The following is a 19,923-nucleotide window of genomic DNA, read 5'->3' as shown; positions in this document are numbered from 1 at the left end:
TGCACATAGTGAACTGGCTACTAAGTATGAGGGAGACTGTGCAGCCTGGCTGCCTTCCCCCACTCTCTCCAGCAGTACTAATCAAGTGAGGTCAAGTTCTCAAAAGCTTCTGTTCTATATATAAGGTGCATATCAACCCTGCCAATAGCACTGACAGTCATAACATGAAACAACTTCCCTTCAAATTTGAAGTTACAGGTGTTTTATCCAGTAAGCTGAAAATCTACAGGTGTTCCAGGTATAAGGCTGGCACGCTTGCTGTGGAGGATTTGAGAGACAAAAAATGTCAATTTCTCCCAAACAAAAAAAAATCCTCCAAAACTTTCATGTCATTCCTCCCTCCCTTCTCCCACCTCTTAAGGTTCCCTTATGTTCTTCAGTATATTTGGAGTGCCAGAACTGTTTCACTTTTCTGTTTAGATTTTGTTTTTGATTTTTGTAATGGTCTCTATTGAAATGTCAGGCCTATCCAAAAATTTACATAATAGAAAATTACCAACATTTGTGTTTAAATTATTCCTTGCTTCAGTGGAAGGTGTATTATTTTAACTCTAGTTGCTGCTGCAATTAAACAAAAGAGGATTCGTGCACTGTAGCTCCATGCCTGGAAACTTCTGCTATCTGATGTGATTATTGGGGCCTCTGGATACTTTGGCTGATGACTAATGGATGTTTGTTAAATTCATGATTTCCCTAAATAAATTAAAACAGCTGGCAACATGGTCAGAGCTGTGATTGGTGTTTGATTCATCTGTAGTATTGATAGTATGTGTTAATGCTCCTTCTAGGGAGGACTGATGTAGCAGAATGTGCGTACAACAGTGCAGTGCTTTTTTCCCCATAGGTCAAGGCAGAGTAGAGTGTGATATCTCATTAGGCAGAACAATCCTTTTTTAAACAAAAACTCAGCACTCTCCTTGAAGATCTGCTGTTGATTATTTTAAGCATTTTTAGTAGAAAGAAATGGTGTCATAACTGGCATTTAAAGTGGACATGGATGCTTTATGCAACGCTTCAAGTGATTGCTTCAAATGAGCGGTGAAGAAATATAATTTTAATTATAAAATGCCTTGCACTTTGACAGACAAAAAATCTTGAGAAATAGCTTTCCATTTTCCAGTCATGAAATATATGAAAGAAGGATGACATGCTTGATCTCTAGATTAGAAAGAAGAGTAGTAGCTACTTTCTCCGCTTGCTCTATTGTCTGGTATTTGAATAGAATTTTCTTTTGAAGAAGACCTGTTGCCATTCGCATGCTTTTGCCTTTCCAAAGCTTTCCCCAAAACAGTTTGGTATGGATCTACTTTAAATAAAAGGAAGGTATTTTTTAAATCAAAAGGTGAAATGAGCACTGAAGGAGATAGGAGATTTATATGCCTGTCTCCTCAAATGCCTTGACTATTTGTCTTGATTTCCCTTTTATAGACATAAATACTAAAATTTCACTTATTAGCATTGCAGTGCAGATGAAGATCTAAGAGTGAAATACTTGATTTCTAGGGAACAGAATTTGGGAGAGTGAAAGGCAGTGTGGTGGGGGTTCTTCCTTTCTATTTTGTATGAGAAAGGAAGGAAGATATGGCATTTTCCTGATCTCTGCATGCATAAGCCGTTTGGAAAGTTCTGAGAAAATGAGCCTGACTTCACCTTTAAACCCTGAATCCATCACTAGTAAATGGTTCATGGAATGTTTATTCTTGGGGGTGAGGAGGGTGTGTAGCTGAAATGTTTGTGCATCTGTTTGATGCAGAAAGGAAAAACAAGATATTCCTTTTGGGCATGTTTGGGAAGGCAGAGTCAGGTGTGTATTGCAACACTGAAGGCTCTATGTATTCTCAGCATTTTTGGTACCCAATCGTATTTTGAAATTGAGTCATTTGTATTGCACTGCATTAAGTAATTTCTTCTATAGCAAATATTAAAAAACAAAATGTTAAAATATATTCCAAATGACAAAAGCTGCGACTCATGAGAAATTTGGGAATTATTTTAATTCTTTTTTGCTGCACTTTTAAAATCTTCTTTTGCAGTCGTTTCATTTGTCCACAATATATTTGTCATTGCTTTTTAAACCTACATTTTTCCTTCTTTACGGAAGGTCATATCTTTCTCTGAGTTTATAAATCAGATACTTTTCAGTTTCTCATCCCACACAATTTAATTATCTCTTACGATTTATGAAGAGAGAAGGAAACTTTTTTCAAGTCTGTTTTTTGGGTGTAGCTGACTCTTATAAGTCTACTGTATTGGGAGAAGGGAGAGTAATACGTATTCACTCCTATTGAATATTGGAACCATTTACATTTTAAGGTAGGTTTCCCTGTAATAAGCTTTCAGCTTTAAATATTAGTAATCTCTGTGGTTTAGATAAAGGTGTGACTTTATCTAAAATTGGGAATATTTTCTGCACAAGGGAAGGGCATGCTCGTGGTTTTTAAGGAAGCATAATCACTTCACCAATATACTATTGCAAGGACTGAATCAAGAGAGCGAATGTGCATTAAGTTCTAGAAGTGTATGTTGGGGGTGAAAGAAATTAACAAATTTTAGTTGTGAAAAGGAACCATTCCCAAACATACTGCTTAAATTATGTCATATGACTGTTTAGAACTCAGTATTCTTTTTTTTTTTTTTGCTGTTAAACTTTTGTTTACCTTTATTTTATGCTGTCTGTTCCATCTTCTGCAATTTTGCTGTCTTTCTCTAGATGACAGTAGAACTACAAGCCAGCTGGATGAGTTTCAGGAGTGCCTATCCAAGTTTACTCGCTACAATTCCGTCCGACCCTTGGCAACACTGTCTTATGCTAGTGACCTCTATAATGGCTCCAGCATAGTATCCAGGTAAGAAATACGTTGTAGGTGATCACAGGAGGCCGATGGTTATTTTGCTTTGAGAGTACTGAACTCTTCTTTTAAATGCAATGAATTCGATAAGGTGCAAAAAGCTGTAGAAGCTTGTTTTATCTCTGACATTATAGTGATGGGTTTCCCAAAAGGTTTTGTAAATTCACTGGTTGCTTCTGACCTATAAAAGTAGACTGGTACATTTGTAATTTTTATCTTAACAGACACCTGTCAAGACATGAGATCCAAACCTCTTGAGGTACCACTGAAATTCTGTAATCTCCATGTAGAAAACAAAAAGCAGAAGGCTTTCAAAGGCTGTTTATTCTCTGCATTTAATATATTTGATAGAAATTTAAAGATGTGTTTATAAAGTATCCATCAGTGAACTTTCTGTATTGAAGCTCCTACTTCAGTTGACATCAGCAGTTTTGCCAAAAAATCTGTTCAGTTAAACATCATTGGAGCTTTCAGCTTTGATAACCAAAAATATATAGCAAAGTTGTTGTAGGTTTACCAAGTCTGAATTTTTTCCAAGTCTGGAGAGGTTCTAGTTAAAATCTTTAAAATGATTTGATGCTGCTGAAGGACACAATTGCTTTGCTATGATTGGAAGAGTAAAAAAAAAAAATTCTGTCAATTTTGTACCATGTCAGTTGGGAAATGTCTCTTTCATCATACTTAATATATAGGTCCCATTACCATAGTAACTGAGTACTTCCCATTTTAATTGTATTTATCCTTGCAAGGTAGAGAGAGACCTTTTTTTACCTTTTAATACATGGAGAACTGTTGCAAAGATGCTTACTTGCTGTAGCATCACTCAGGAATTCTGTAAGGGGATAATTAATCAAATTTGGGTTTCCCAAGTTCCAGGTTAGTGCCCCCAAGCACTGGACCATGCAGAGATTATTAGGCCCCCCTGAATGTGTTGAAATCCCAAATATATTTAGGTATTGCGTGAAGAAATCTTGGTGCATTTTCACAATGATGTGTGTGTGGAGAGAGGGAGAGATGCCAACTTTGATTCCTTAACTATGGCATTATATAGCTAGAATATGTAATGGCTAAATTAGTCATGGAGACCAGACTATGATGATCAGTTCACCCATGTGACATAATTTAACCTGCACTGATTGAGTTCATGGTGATTGCAATGAAATGCAGATGGAAATCATCCTGCAGTGTAGACAAGATTATTTAGCTATTGTGTTCAGCTTGGATGGTATCTTGTTCTCCTTTTTCCCTTCTTCCTTTTGACTTATTGCAAGAACAGCTTTATTGTAATATTTTGTTAGAAAATGTTGGAAGGGCCATAAATCTCACTTTTTGAAGATGGCAGAGATGTTTGGGTGAAAAGAATACTTCTGCAGCTGTTTAAAATTCTGGAATTTGTGGTCCCTTTCTACCTGTGTCAGTCTCTTAAATCTAATTCTGTTCTTAGTAGTTTGACCCAAACAGAAGCTGATCTACTATTTCAGATGTTTCCACCATAAACCCTGATTTGAGCCAGAGTATTTGAATAGGTGCTCACTTTTTGTTGGTCAGCTGTTTAGGACTTTTTTGTGCCTAAATTCAACAAAGCAATTAAATATATCCTTAAAAGGGATTAGCATGATGTAAACATGGGCAAGGTAGTAGAAAAGTGACAAATTTGAATGGGTGAAAGTAATGGTGAAGGGCTTTCTTAAGAAAGAAAAAACCCCAAACGCTTTTTTTAAAACAGAGGGTAGGGGTGCACTGATAAAGAATTTTCTTGGCTGACAGTTATCGCCAGTTATTAACCAGCCATATTGGCCTATGCCGATCTGATAACTGATTTTACAGGAATGCATCTGGGCAGTGGAGAGCAGCTCCCTTTCAAGTAAGTCTGTAGAGGAGAAGGGGTCTGGTGGATGAAAGGGGTATGGGTGGGAGGGGCAGATTGAGGCCCCCAGGGTGAGGGAGGGAGTGTGGCAGGGGCTGGAGTTGGGGGTGCTGCCAGGCCAGGGCAATGACCCAGACCGGGGACAGCTGCGGGCAGCATCCATGGAATCAGTGTCCTGGCACTTAAAGATGATGGTGGGGGTGCTTGAACTAAAGCTAATCAAATGAGCTTTAGTTCAAGCACTGCCACCACCACGTTTAAGTGTAGAGATGCTTTTAACCAGAGTGGAGCTGAGTGGGGTGAGGGTGGATGCAGGCTGCTCACTGTGGGCTCAGGGCTGTATACTCTACTGCGTTTGCCCTAGGAGCCCCATGTCAGCCATGTGTCCCCTGCCCATTTGGCTGCAGGAGGCACAACTCGCCACGCCCACTGTTGCTAGGCGGGCACGGGACATGCAGCCTATGTGGAGCCCCCAGGGCAAAAGCAGCAGTGTGAAGAGCCCTGAGCCCACAATGGGCATCCCGCATCTGCCCTGTGCACAAATCTGGGGGGGGAGGGGGAGCACATGCAGCAGCAGGAGCTCCCCCCCCCCGTGGATGAGCTGCCTGTGGCTCCATCCCTCTCTGTCCCAAGGTCCTATTCATCACCCTGTCTGGGGAGCCCCCTCAGCCCCTACCCCACTCCCTCCCTCACCATGGGGGCCTCAAGCTGTGACCCTCCTACACCCCTTCCCTCCCCCATGCTCCTTCTCTACAGACTTACCTGCAGGGCACTGCTCTCCATGGTGCCCAGCTGCCTTCCTCGCCATGTGCATGCATACTGCTGAGTGCATGCATGTGGCATCTGGGGGCCTCAGCCAGAAGGTATATAATATTTATTGGTGACATTAGTGTTTCCACTGGCCACAAAAGCCAATAATGTTAATTTTTCTTTTATCAGATCTATCGGTGCACCTCTAATAGAGGGTAATGCAAAAAGAATTACAGAAGTGTAATTGTATTGATTCAATGTACTAATAAAGGTTGTTAAAAGTCAAATCTTCTGAAATGCACATTTTTAAATAAATATTATCAGTGTACTTGTTTTAAGAGATGAGTTATAAAGCATGTTAGTATAAAACAAGTCATTTTCAATACTGAAACTAAAAGCAATCTTCACTGGTAAAATACTCAGCTTTTTTTTGTTTTTTTCACATATTTCTTTAAGGAGGATCTAAAATCATGGTTAAAATTTAATTTTGCTACAGCAACAATTATTTTAACATCTAGGTGACCTGTTATTTTTTTTATGTTTTAAGACTCATATAATTAATAATAGATACTGACATAAATTATTTTGTTTCAAGTTGGCAAAACTTTCCTGTGCATATGTCCAGAGGACTTTCAGAAATCTGCTGTTTGTAGAACTCCCTGTTCTAAAACAAAAAGTTCTTCAAGAAGAGTTAGTTTTCTGTTTTCAAAGAAGATAATACATTGTTTCCAGTATTTTCAACCCTAGAAATACCTTCAAGTTCAATAAAATTACATTTGGTAGCAGGATAGAAAGTGGTAGTATTTAAGGAGCTGGCAGTGGAGGAAAGCAAAGCCTGCTGGGAGTGTGTAGTTGAAGACATGAAGCAGAATGGAAGAGGAGCACCAAACTTAGAACTTCGTTTTGGAGCAAAGATTAAAATGATAATAATTCTCTGTCGGGAAAGGCAAGCGTGTCTGGCCCTGCTTCCTGGAGGGAGTGGCGGCATGGGGTGCTCACAGAGGGGGGCGGAGGGAATGTCAGGGATGGAGTGGGGACAGTGGAGCACTCTGCCTTCCCACTCCATCCCAGCTGTTTCCTTCAGCCCTAGAGGCAGTGTGGGGTGCTGGTGGAGGGGGATAATGGGGCAACCCCTTCCCCCCCCCCACACTGCTCCTGGGAGGTGGTGGTGGCGGCGTGGGGTGGTGGGTGGCAGCAATCTGTTGCTGCCACCCCCGCATCATTCTTGATGGGCAATTTGCTAGTAATAATAATAAAAGCTTAAATCAATGTTAACAAAAACAACAAAGCCCAACTATAAATACTTTTTACTTTTTTTTAGTAAAAGGGTAGTGCATTTTTAAGTATATAATTAACATAACAGGCATTTTAATGCTATTTGTATAATTTATGGTTGATGCTAAAAGCTTAAAATACCTGTTTTTTTTCTCCATATGAAATAAGATAATTCTTGGCTGTACAATTACAGGTTTTGTGTTCATGGTTGATGCACTGATCTGTGATAAGCCAGTTCTGTAGTCACCCACCAATCCACAAGGTGGCAGCCTTTGTTTACTTTGGCTGCAGTATTGTGTTCAGGAGGCTGTAGCTATATTCTGCGATGAAAATTGTTTCTAACGGCTGTGTAGGCTTTGTTAAATAAAGATAATTACTAAGATGAGAAAATTTGGGTACTTCTCTCTGAAGCAATAATCTTTCTCAACTGAGAATTACAGCTCTTGCTAGTTTGTTTCAAAGAAATATGGTTATGAAGGTTCATAGAGAAGAATGTATAACCAAAACCTGCTCAAGGGATTACAGCAGGTAGTCTTTGAGAAATTTTCAATGTATGTGCCCATGTACTGGTACAAAACAATAATAGTCAGTAGCTTTTATGTTTGCAATATATGGTATGCATAGAGCTGCATTCATGCCTTTTCTTCTAGCTCACAGGTGTTTATTGTACAGTCTTTACAAATATATAAAGTTTTCTAAAATTTTGGCTGAGCAGTAAATTTTCAGTATATTATGCCACCCACTTCTGGTAGATCAGTCATTGTAGCTCAGCTTCCCCCACCCCCCACCTACCATGGCAATAAATAGTGCAAAGCTTTCTTTTTAAGCTGAGAATATAAAGTGCAGTGTTAGCATTACAGTGATTTATGTAGAAAATTGCTTTAGCATTGTCAGAGCCCTTGAAAGAATAACATGGCCAAGGCTGCCATAATTTTTTTTTTTTTTTTTTTTAAATGTATAGAAAATCTGAGAAGCCTACCTGAGTCAGACTCCAGGGGCACTTTTCCCCGTGCTCCAGGGGCAAAGGGGGTGACGCTTTTTTAATTAGAGAGGCTCTCAGAGCCACTCTAATTAAAGCACGGCTGCAACTCTTGCATTGGTATCCCCACACTTAGAAATGGTGTGGGGGTGCTTAAACTAAAGCTCGTTTGATATGCAGGTGGCTGCAGGAGCGTGGTAATTGCAGATTTATTGAGTCTGCTCTGAAGTGCTAGAATTCCAATGCTTCTGGGCTGCCTCCACACTTACGTGTACGCACCCCAGTTGTCTAAAGCCTTTGTTTAAAAAAAAAAAAAAAAAAAAAAGGCAGAGACTTATGATTGACTTACTTGTAAGTCTGGTGCTTTTAGTTCTACTGAACAAGAGGCCTTTAGGAACCTGTGACATGCCCTAGAATTTACTGATTTGAAGCCTACTGGGCTGTCTCAAAGGTTTTGGATACTTTTTGATACCTCTTGATAACTGAAGTTACAGTTACTGGAGATTTAATGACTCACTGTAAAAGCAGGCGTCTAAAGAGTTGTCTCTTGCTTCTGAAACCCTATTTGTCTGTTCAGTAAGTCTAGAAAAGGTAAAAAGGAGGTTTGGGACATGAGATGGGTTTTAGCATTCAGGTAATATAATCAAACTGTTATTTTATGGGCATATTTTGGCCCAATTTTCACCCCTTCTGCATAATGTATTGAAGCCCCCCTTAAAAAGAACATATCCATTAAGAATATTTCCCCACTTATTTATTTATTTCCTTTTTTCATCTTTTATATTTTGGGCTAGAATTCCCTTTCTATTAAGTTCAGGTGATCATACTTCCATCTCAGTAAGGTAGTCTGTGGTATTGTGTTGACCCTCACAGCAGCCTTCATTTAGCATGGCAGGCCACTTATGTTGAGCTGTTATATCAAGGATTTGTGACTTCTCAATATATTTGCCTTTAGTGTGGTAAAAATAAAAAACCCCCTATGAATGGGCTTCTTCCACATGACTGATGTGTTTTGGTAAGTGAATTTCTCCTCCTGCGAAGATGAGAAATGAGGGAATATGAATTTTTGTTGTTAAAACAATAATTTAGCATTTAAAATTGTATTTTTTTTTAATTGATATAATTGTTTTAAAACTTAAATGTGTTTTCTGTGTTGTGGTGCAACTTACCCAAACAGGGAAAAGAAAAACAACTAAAATAGATAAAGGGGGCATCAAAATTGGTTAGGACACTGAGACGGGTATAACTGGAATGACTACAAGTTTGGAATGTTATTCATTTTACTATGAAGCTAGAGCTTATAAAGTATACTGGTTATTTAAAGTTGAAATGGGTTTTATTTAACTGGGTCCTGTTTGAGTGCTGAACTGATACATAGCCTAGAATATAAATGTGATCTAGTGCCTCTGGACAGAGACTAAGGACCATCTGCAACCAAAGTGTGTGGCATTCCCAGAACTCTGAATTTAGGGCAGTCTCAGTGCCTGAAATTTAGGGTTCCAGGATTAATCTTGCAGTACCAACAATTGCTCTAAGAACTGCAAAGAACATTTTGGCTGGTATTTCTACTGTTGACTGCAAAAAATTAAATCATAGAATGGTTTTGTTGATGCTGCATATAGAGGTCCCATAATAAGTCAGAGAATTGTTCTTTTATCTACACAAGAACTTAAACTTTTAGGGATAATATTGACATAATTTGAAATTGGGAAGTTAATAAACAAAAGCTGCAGAGATGCTGTTGGGACTTTTTTCCTTGCAATTTCAGACTGTGTGGTTGTACTGGGATTTTTTTCCTATTAAACTCTTAATACTTCAAACTCGTCTCCATCTGCAGATAATTAGATGTGTTTTTCTAATTTAAAGCTAAGTTGTGTATTCATTTTAAAATGGTTATAAAAGTATTGATGAATACTCTGTTGGTTATTTGGGGTCAGCTTCTTAGCTCAAATGGATAAGGTTGCTTTTCTCATATGTAATCTTAGAGTTGCTGCACATGGTAATGCATAAGAAACTGGTAGAAGAGATTCTGATTTAATACTAACTGGTCAAGGCACACGATAGTGTGTCATGGTAGATATTTGTACTTAAGTACAATTAGTAAGGAGTTTTAAAATGATCTTTAAAACTTTTCTTCCTACCCTTTCCCCCAAATTAGCCATTTGTGTTCTTGTGGTTAAGGCACATGAAGAGTGGGTTGCAGAAGATCCAAGTTATGTTCCCAAGTCTCTGCCAAAGTTGTCACATGTGAACTTGGGTAAGCCACTCCTGGATCCTCATCTGTAGAATTGGGGTTAACATAAATCACAGGGACCCAAGGCCAACTTTGCAAAACACTTTGGGATCTTATGGTGGAATGTACATCCAAAGTATTGTATTGATTGGAATTATTATATTTACTTTTGAAGAGAAGCTTTGTAAGAGGTGCAGAGATACAAAACACATAATTTTGCGAGAGCAATTGTTTTTTTATCTGAGGTATCATCTTTCTTCTGGAAATTTCTGTTTGCCTGTATAGATATGACTGGCTTAACCTTATTGTTGAGGTATATATTGATAAAAGCACAGTAGAGTTAACCTACTGATGGGACAGAAGCAGAATCTTTCATACAGCTTCTCCACAAGTCAGCATAATATAATTTTGTAGCTTAAGAGGAACAGTAGTATCATCATATTTGATTTCACAAATGGTTCCTTTTGATATCCAGACAAAGAAATCAGACTCTGACAATGCACTTAATGCACAGATTGCAAGAAAGGAAAGGAGGGTACTGGCAAAAGGCAGGAGTGATTTTTGCCTCTCTCTTTCTCTCAACTCTACAATTTTTTTTAATGTTCAGTGCTAGTGTAGGAAATTCTCTCAATATATAACACCATGAAGAAACAAAGCCCGTCATGAGAAGATGTCTGTGCTTCTTTGGGCAATAGTCGAATTGTTTCAGCTCTTTGTAATTGTCTGGCAATGTATACCCATAATCCCCCATCCTTCTAGTAGATATTGATTCTCTTGGAAAAGGATAAAATGGATTCTTCCCATTCATTAGGACAGTCAGTTTGTTACCCCTCTGGGATCCTGAGGAACTGAAGTGGCATTCTTGGGTGAGAGAAGATCTGAGGTCTGGGTTGGACAGCTGCAAGGCAGGGACCCTAGGAGGAGATAAGCTGGAGGTGAGGGCTTGAACTGATTATTTTATTTGTTGTTTGTATTAATAAAGTGAGATTCTTGAATAGGGCCAGTTTGTTTTATGTATCACATAATTGTTAGGTGAAAGTTTTACACTCCCTAACTTAGGGAGAGCAGTTAAAAGTTTATTTGAATAACAGAGGTGTTAAGTCAGAGATTCCTTTATATATATTTAGCTGAAACTGATGGGTGGAACAAAGGACAACAGTCAGTGGCTTGGAAGTCTTTTAAAAACACCTTTAAGTGTGTGCAGGCATGTAAGGTGCTACACCAAAATGTTCAAAATAAAGGCCATCAAAATAATCTCATGAAACAGATATGGCATTAGGACTAAAATGTTTCAAATGTCATTTAAAATTAATTCAGTCAATGCCAACCAGCAGAATCAGAAGCAACAGTTTCAAGTTAAATGTTGTTCCTTTCTTAGACTACACAGCTACAGTATAAGTTCTTAAATTTCTCTCAATTTTGGCTGTTACGTGGGATAAACTGGTTGTACTTATTACAGTTGGCATTTTGGAGGCTTCCCAAGTAGCGCTCCTTTTATGTGTCTCTATCTTTGCCCTCCTGCTATTCCAATCTGAGCTTTCTTTTGAGCAGAGTCTGCCAGCTGTGGTGAAAACCTTGTTGGCCCAATAATAAATATGATGGTTTACAAAATTGATTTGAAACTTTTCAGTGATTTAAATTTAGAATGTTTAAGCCTGTATCTGTTATCACAGTAGTTCTGCCATCATCATCCTGCTTCTGCCATGCAACCCTGAAAGGCTTCTGGAACAATTTTTGTTTTGGGGTGACCCTCCCCTCAAACTGTCTCCTTAAAACATCAGGATCTGGTAGAAGATTGGCAACATTTCCCTTCCCTGAAAATGTTTCCCAAATTTGTATATAAAGAAAAGTCGAACACAATTGGGGATGGATCCCTCTCTTCCTCGTTGTCTCTGCATTCTACCTTTAAGGCAAAACTGCTTCATTTCCATAGCTGTTGATAACTCTGTCTCCAGAAGAGCTGTTTCTGAGAGAGAGAAGATACAGTGTATGTGTATCCAAAACATTACAGCAGACAGTCTGATGATTTGGCATTGACTTCAAATATTGTCATAAGAAATTTCCTGCGTTTAACTGTTGGCATTTTTAGTTAACATTTTTGTCTGCTGTAAGCTTATTTAAGGGGGGCAAAAAACCCTGAAGCAAATCCTCATTAGCTTGCATGGTAGTCATTTGCAGTGACTTTGGCTCAGTGTACTTCTGTATATCTGGCACACAAACCCTGGGACTGTCATCCTCCTCTCCTGCACGCAAAATGAGCATTGACTGGCAGCAAAGTGGCTTTTTATCAATACATTTTATGTTTAGTTGCTTATAAGATTCTGTAGTTCTCCTAAGGCTTTCTCATCATTAGCACTAATTAAGCAATGTTCTACTGACTCCATATATAAATAAAGCTTATTCAGTAGCCCAGAGTTTCTGAAACTGTCTGTAGACTCCCACAAAGTTTATTATGGCTTTCTGCAGTGTTTGACGTTTTCTGGATTGGGATGTCTTTTTAGTGGAGATAGTTAATGGGAAAAAATAGAACTCTAAAAGGAGTCCTGAATCAGAAAGTTTAGCCACTGCAATAAATACAGCTGAGAGAATGGGCTGTACTATGATAAATTGCAGAAAGGTATACATGGCCATATATATTTGTGGGGGAAGGTTTATTTTTGGTGAGAACACAAACCAGAAGAGTAGCCGTTGTCTTTTTCCAGATCTCTTTAAGATGGACATAAACCAGGGGTGAGCAAAATACAGCCTGCAGGCCAGACCTGGCCCTTCAAGCCATTCTATCCAGCCTGTGGGCTCCCTAAATTTTTTTTTAAAAAATTAATATTTATCTGCCCCAGCTCCTGTCAGAAGGAGGGGGCTTGTGGAGGGCAGCGGGGATTGCCCCCTGCCTGGCAGGAATGGCAAATGGGGGGAGGAGGGGGTTGTTTTTTTCTTAAAGGGTCAGAGCCGTGGCATGTGGGACAGCTGGTTGGGGTCGGGGGGTTCTTGCAGAGCCCCCCACACAGTGTGTGGCAGCGAGGATTGCCCGCCCCCACCTGGCAGCACCTGGTGAGTTGGGGCTTTTTTTTTTTTCCCAAGTGCCAGGAGCTGGGGCGGGTAGAGCAGCCATTGCCAGGCTGGGAAATTGGGTGGGGGATGGGCCAGGCTTGGGTGATTCGGAGATGCAGCAGCATCTGAATCAGATTTGGCCAGATCGATTTGGGACAGTGATTTGAATCACCAAATCAAATTCCTGTCCCCCTAATTGGCAGAATCTGAAGCGAATACTAGCTGCTTTGCACAGGCCCAGTGTTTTGATACTATACGTGTTTATAAGTGGGTGGTTGTTTGAAGCCCCTCTCCCTTCCCATCTTGCCCCCCAATGTTGATATTTGGAGCTAAAAAGTATCATAGAATCATCATAGTAGTAGAAGAACTGGAGTTGAATGCTAAGAATGGTGATGTCTGAGCCTCACTGAAGCAGGAACCAGTTGTGCGGAGCCCCCTTGAATATCTGAACCTAAATAGCCCACATAAGCAAAGAATGGGCCGAAATTAAAGTAGGTGGAGCTCTAGGTATGCTTACATTTAAAGAATTACTATGGCCACATTTTCTCCCGTTCACCTTGGTAGCAGTGTCACTGTTTTTTGGGGTTTTCTTCCCCTCCCCCTGTGGTGGTATTGATTTATGATGGTGGCAGCGTGACACCAGATTACGGTGTCTCTGATTCTAGTGACTAATGCTTCTTTCTCTCAGAATGGTTCCCCAGAGAATGATTCCTGTGGCTCAGAGCTGCCAACAGACCCCAACAGAGGTAATCTGAATAGTAACTAGTGAAAAGAGCCTATGAAAAGGCATCTGCTTTTTTGTCTGAGGTCAGGTGGAGATGAACAGAAATTAGCAAATGAAGAAGGGGTGGGGAAGGCATGGGATGGTATGTAACATCCAGTTACTACAGGTAGCACTAGGGGAGGAAGATGCAGGTCGGAGCAGGCAGGTTGTAATGGCAAGTGAATGAGTATACAGCGACCAAGGTGGTTGTTTAACAGAGCAGTTGAATAGATAGGATATTGTAATCCCATGAGATAAAAGAAATGGTCATGCATTTCTGGCTGGAAAAGTCTTTTGGATTTCCTTTGGGCTTCTTTGAACTATTGCTCTGATCATGCTAGAAATTGTCATTGTAGAGACTGTGACTCCTACACCCTGAACAGAAGACAAATTTGACATTTTCTGCTAAATCCTAATAATCTCCCTCTCTAACCTGATGGTCTCTCTGAATGAGCAGATTTGCTTTTGGTTATATACTTCTTTTCATAACAGCTTGTACCAGCTGGAAGTCATCTTCCTCTTTTCATAGAAACATAGAACCATAGAAAAGTAGGGTTGGAAGGGACCTCAGGAGATCATCTAGTCCAGTGGACCCATTTGTAAACATCACTGGCCAGTCTCGACTCACTGCCCCCTGCTCCTAGGCCCCAGCACCCCAGTGTATGGGGCAGAGGGGCCCAAGCAGCCCCTTGTAGACTAGAACTCTGCCAACCTTCAAGGGAAAAGCCAAGGTTTCCCATGTTGTTCTTCTATAAAGGAGAATCCATTTTTAAAGTTTGCTCACAACCCTTTCATGTTTTCTTGTGACCCACTTTTGGATCACGGCCCACAAGCTGAGAAACACTTATCTAGTCCAACCCGCTGCTCAAAGTAGGACCATCCCCAACTAGATCGTCCCAGCCAAAGCTTTGTCTAGATGGGTGATAAAAAGCCTTCAAGAGTGGAGTTTCCACAACCTTTTTGGGTAACCTGTTACAGTGTTTTACTACCCTCCTAATGAGAGAATTCTTCCTAATATCTAACATCTATTTTGTACTGTTACTTTACCTATTGGCCTAGTATTAAAGAAAAAAAAACTGCAATTTTTCTAAACTAATATTTTTATCAGTATTACGATATTTGAAAGTTTATCTTGGATTTGTGGTGAAATGTAACAACACCATCTTTTGTCAGACTGCTGGATTAGGATGAGCTATTTACGGATTGATGAGTTATGGACTATTTCTTTCTAAAGTATGATTTGTTGTAAAATGACCGCAGCCTATACTCATGTGCCAAAACCATTAGCTGAGAGGTTACTTGTGACAGAGCTACAAATGAGCAACCTGTGCACACCAGTGTTTCAGATGCATGGTAAGATCGGGATTGTAATCTAAATTGTTTTTACTACCACTTCTTCAATTTGAGCTAAAGTTTAATTTTGTGTGGATTATAGGTGTCACACTGGCAGTTAATGTTGAGAAGTGGCTTCTATAAAAATGAAAGTGATACCGTATTTTCAGCCAGTCACAATTTTAGGAAACAGTGCTTTTGAGTGAAACTTTATAAGCCTTGTCTCAGTAATTTTTTGTATAACAAAATTTAGACTGAGTCAATGGAGTTTAAAGTATGGTAGTTGTAATTGTATCTTTTTCCTGCATGAATGTGGCTTTGTCTTAAAAATGTGCAACTCAGTATGGCAGTGTACACTTAGTGACTCCTAATTGCTTTGCTTTAGAATAAAAATCAATTGTAAAAAAAAAAAAAAAATGACCTAGCAAGGAAGTCAACAGCACATGCTTACTGGTTCCACTGTTTGTTATTAATGTCAGTCTCAGCTGTTGAACAGTCTATTAGGGTGATCAATTTGGATTACAACTGAAGTTCTTCCCATCCATTGGGAAGAAACTTTTATGTGCAATGCATGTTAATATCCATACTCATGTAATAAATACTGCCAGATTATTGAGTCAACTGGCTTGAAAGGGCAAGACAGCATACCAGAAATAAAAAGAGAATATTTTGGTCTCTCCTCATTGGACATTGGGAATGCTACTATGGAGGTAATCTTTCTGAGATCAAATGATGGGACCTGGGAAGTGAGGAGGAGAGCCTACAAGGAATGGGAAAAGGGACTGATCAGTAGAGGAAGCTGTGATTCAGTAGTAGGTAGAAGAGAGAATTACCTTAAATCTGGACAGTTTGACTTCTAAGCAGCTAGGGATCAAAACAGCATGAGCTGTGGGCTTACTCTTAGATCCTTGGCAATGGACTTCCCTAGCACCCTGGGCTCTGCTGCATTGCACCATGTCACACCACACCTCCCTGCCCCCTGGGGTAGGGGTAGGAAGTAGAAACTAGACAGGGAGGGGGAACCCAAAGACTACTGCTGCTGCTAGAGCGGTGGTGGGAACAGTGGCTGTGTAGGAACCTGGAGGCTGCAAATTTAACCCCTTGCAGGTCACTAATTGGACAGCCCTTCCTTAAGCCAAGTTAGTCTTTGCAAGGGAAATTAAAACGAATATAAAAAGTTTTTCAGTCATAAAAAAAATTGGGAGAACAGGGTAGAAAATTAAGATAACCTAAGTATGACCCAAAAGGCAAATTAATATTTTGCCATACTTTTTCAGTAAGGACAGTGATGAATGTGGTGGCTGTGGCAGGATGGGTAGGGACTCGAGCCTCTGAAAGTAGGAATTATCAAAAAGCAGAAGCAAAATTTAAAGAGCAAAATCCCTTCAGAGTTGAGGGACTGAATAATCTCTATCCGAGAACTCTGAAAGAACTAGCACATGAAATCACAGGTCTGGGAACAAGGATTTAATAAATCTATCAAATCACACAGGGACGATGCCATATGCATGGAAAATAGTACTACAAGTCCATTAGTTTGACCTCAATTATATGTAAGGCTTTAGAATAAATTTTCGAGGAAGACTAAACAGAAGATGGTAAATGGAAAATGTGCTAAAGTGCAACAAGATTTTAATTAACGTAGGTGATGCCAGACTAAATTTTCTTATACCAAAGACGGACATCAATTTGCACTCATTTTACACTTTTTACATTTTTGTTTAGATGAGGGGCTGGCAGTGTTTACCAGTAGTGGGTCTGAATGACCAAGCTGGGGTCAAAAGTTGGTCAGCAGTAGGATCCAGCCGCTGCCACTACTGCTGTTTCTCCCCGCTGCTTTTTCTCTGTTGCCTCCCTCCTGGTGATAGCATGGGTGAAGTCCCTTGTCACATGCAGGCCGGATCCAATGGCACCATAGGCTGAATCTGGCCCGCAGGCCATAGGTTGCCATTCCCCACTCTATATCAGTAAGGCTTTTTCTCAAAAATAAGTGTGGTCATTTTTTGTTTGCTGAATTGGGAGGGAAGTTCTAGAATTCTCTAAAGCATACATAAATTACAGTTAAACTGAAGAAAAGGGCGAGGCAGTACCATTGGCCAGAAGGGGAAAGGATCAGAGGAAGAAGGGAAATGAATCAGAAGCGTTTTTCAAGCTTTAAACTTGCCCTGAGGGATAGATTTGAGAGTAGGATTGTCCTTTTATACTATCGTCCTTTTATACTATTGTATGATGTATAACAAAGGATTAGATTCCTTTCACACTCTAAAAAAGAAGACCATTTTCTGCTCTTTCTTTTATGACAAAAAATCTGGACACCTCCATAGAAGATTCCCTGGAAAAGTGGGGGTATAGACAGATGTAATAATTGTATTGATATCAAAGGATACTGGTACAATGCAGCTGTTGTATCACCACCAAACAATGCAGATAGAAGTGTAGAAAACCTCCTCTAACTTGTACCCCTGCTTCATTCTGAGTTAAAGTTTGGGTGATTTTTAACTCCCTTGTGTTATTACAGAATCATTCAGATGCACAGGCATGTGCATCAGCTGTTGTACTAATACATCATTTGCTATGTTTTCCTTTTAAAAGCAGCTAAAATACATGTTTGTCCATGTTCTAAAATAGATAGCTGTAGAATTTCATTTACTTGTATTTGTGCGGTTCCTTTCATATAGAACCCTGATCTTGTTGGCTTGCCACTACTACAGTATAAATATTAAATAAAAACTACATTGTAGCCGGGGCTGAGAGATTTACATATTTATGCTATGGTACTTAGTTTACGAGTTGCTCCCACACTTAAGCTCTTTATATGCATTGCTAAAGGGAATAATGAGGAGAGCTGCCATGTTTCTTCTCTGTACCTTAGAAGAGGCATTTCCTCATGCAATATTATAGACCCTTGCTGTGGGTGGGGGTGGGATAGAAGGAAGGGAGAGAGTTGTGATTTAATTTTTCAAAATTTTTTGGCTAGTGCGTTCTGGGTAGTCATGCCATAGGGAAAATTTCTATATGCGATTCCCAAGCTTGCTTTCGCTAGTTTAAGGACGAGTACGTCTTGCTATAATGTAATATTTTATATTGCCGTTTGATCAATGTACCTGTAGTGCCCACAAAATGTAAGCAGAAAAACAGTGGTAGTGCTCCTCCAGGATAACTTAACAATACTTGCACCCCAGGAGGCAAGCACAAGGAACATCCGCTCTTGAACTTAAAAAAAAAAAAATCATTTTTATTATTTATTTATTTATTTATTTATTTATTTATTTCAGCCAATTCTTAATTAACAAGATTCCTAAAGGACTATTTGATCCTTTCTTTTGATGATGAACAATTAATGATCTTCCAAAAAAAAAAAAACCCCACTGGAAAATATACCTGGAAGAAACTTTTGAAAAGAAAGTCATGATTTAGGAGCTGGAGAATATCATATGTTGCTAGCTGGTGCTTTTAGAACAATTCCATATTCTCTTGGAAAGCAGGAATATTTCAAACTTGCCCATACGCTACTCTTGTTTTTCTGTTTCTGTTCTCTTCCCTCCCATATTTAGGCTAACTAATTAAAACCGTTCTGTGTGGTAAGGTTTTTGAGGGTTTTTTTCTTTGCTTTTTTTTTAATTTGGGCTACAAGCCAGAGGTGAGCAAAATACAGCCCTGTGGGCTGGCCCACGGCGGGCCCCTCAGTCCCACCTGGCCCAGGCATGTGGTGTCCCGCTGCCTCCTGGTGCACAGTGGGGCCGGGGCAACTCCATGGCTGGACTGCATTTCTAGGCAGCCCAGGTGGCAGTGGCTCCTTCTAGCTGCTGCCGACCCCAGCCCTGTGGTATGGGCGGGGACCCGCATGCCCCAACTGCAGCCCACCGCAGATTCTCCCCATCTGGGGTGGACCAGATTCAGACCAGCTGGAACTCATGCACAGCTCTGACCCCAGCCCTTCCCACACCTGCTCTATACTCGACTGCCAATGCTGAACAGCAGCAGCGGCTAGGCAGAAGCTGCTGCTAGGTACAGAGGAAAACTAGCTGCCTCCCCCTTGCTGCTGCCAGGCCCTTGTGCTGCAGCCACCTGGAGCCTGTGCCTGGGCTGCCCTGTGGCTCCTTTCCACTGCCACTGCTGCTCTACTGGGTGGCCTGGAGGTGGTGGTGATGGCAGCAGAGAGGAGCTGCAGGGCAGCCCAGGCGTGGGCTCCAGGGAGCTGTGGCAAGAAGGAGGCAACCGTTTTTCCCTAGCAACAGCTTCTGCCCAGCTGTTACCACTGCTCAGTGTGGTCATGTGGCCAGGAGCAGGCACGGGCTGGGGTCAGCGCTGTGTGCATGGGTTCCGGCTGGTTCGGAGCTGGTCCGCTCTGGCGAGACTGAGTCCGGCATAGATGCGGGGCAGGCCAGGGTTAGGGTGGGGCTGTGTGCTCAGCTGCAGCTGGATGCTGGTGGCAATTTTGGGGAGGAGCCACGGGGTGTGCAGGCTCCAGGCTTGCAATAGTTGCGTGGAGGGAGGGGGTGCTGACTGACCAATGTCACCTCCCCAGAACTGCCTATGTGGCCCAATGGCCCAAATAATCACCTGCCCCTGCTACAAGCTGTCAAATGAGCAGTATAAAATGAGCTGTCAAAATGAACAGTTGGGATATCAGTTTAAGAGGTGCTTCTCCCTTCCACCATCTTTCCTGTCACCAAGGCACTAATCTTTGCTATGGCTTCTCATAGATAAACTTTGCTTTCTTTTCTGTTGTGAGCTGGTGATTATGTGCAGCTTTCCTCATGGTGAATACATCCATTCAAAAATAGCCATTGTTTCTGGATTATTAGAGTTATTAGAATTGAGTTT

The 19,923-nt window shown here is 40.6% G+C and overlaps 1 protein-coding gene across 2 annotated transcripts in view; it reads left to right on the top strand.

The window, feature by feature from the left end:
- COP1 (COP1 E3 ubiquitin ligase) overlaps positions 1 to 19,923 on the top strand; it is a 204,884-nt gene that overhangs the window by 59,438 nt on the left and 125,523 nt on the right. For both annotated transcript variants that reach the window (XM_090048661.1, XM_090048662.1), the window contains exon 11: positions 2,711 to 2,846. In XM_090048661.1, the coding sequence (XP_089904787.1) occupies positions 2,711 to 2,846 (136 nt within the window). The remainder of the gene's footprint in view (positions 1 to 2,710; positions 2,847 to 19,923) is intronic.

The sequence above is a fragment of the Crocodylus siamensis genome, chromosome 5 (genome assembly GCF_052110815.1).
Source record: "Crocodylus siamensis isolate JL-2025a chromosome 5, ASM5211081v1, whole genome shotgun sequence".
Lineage (NCBI taxonomy): Eukaryota > Metazoa > Chordata > Crocodylia > Crocodylidae > Crocodylus > Crocodylus siamensis.
Note: the sequence above shows the minus strand (reverse complement) of the source record. Positions and strands in the feature narration are given on the sequence as shown.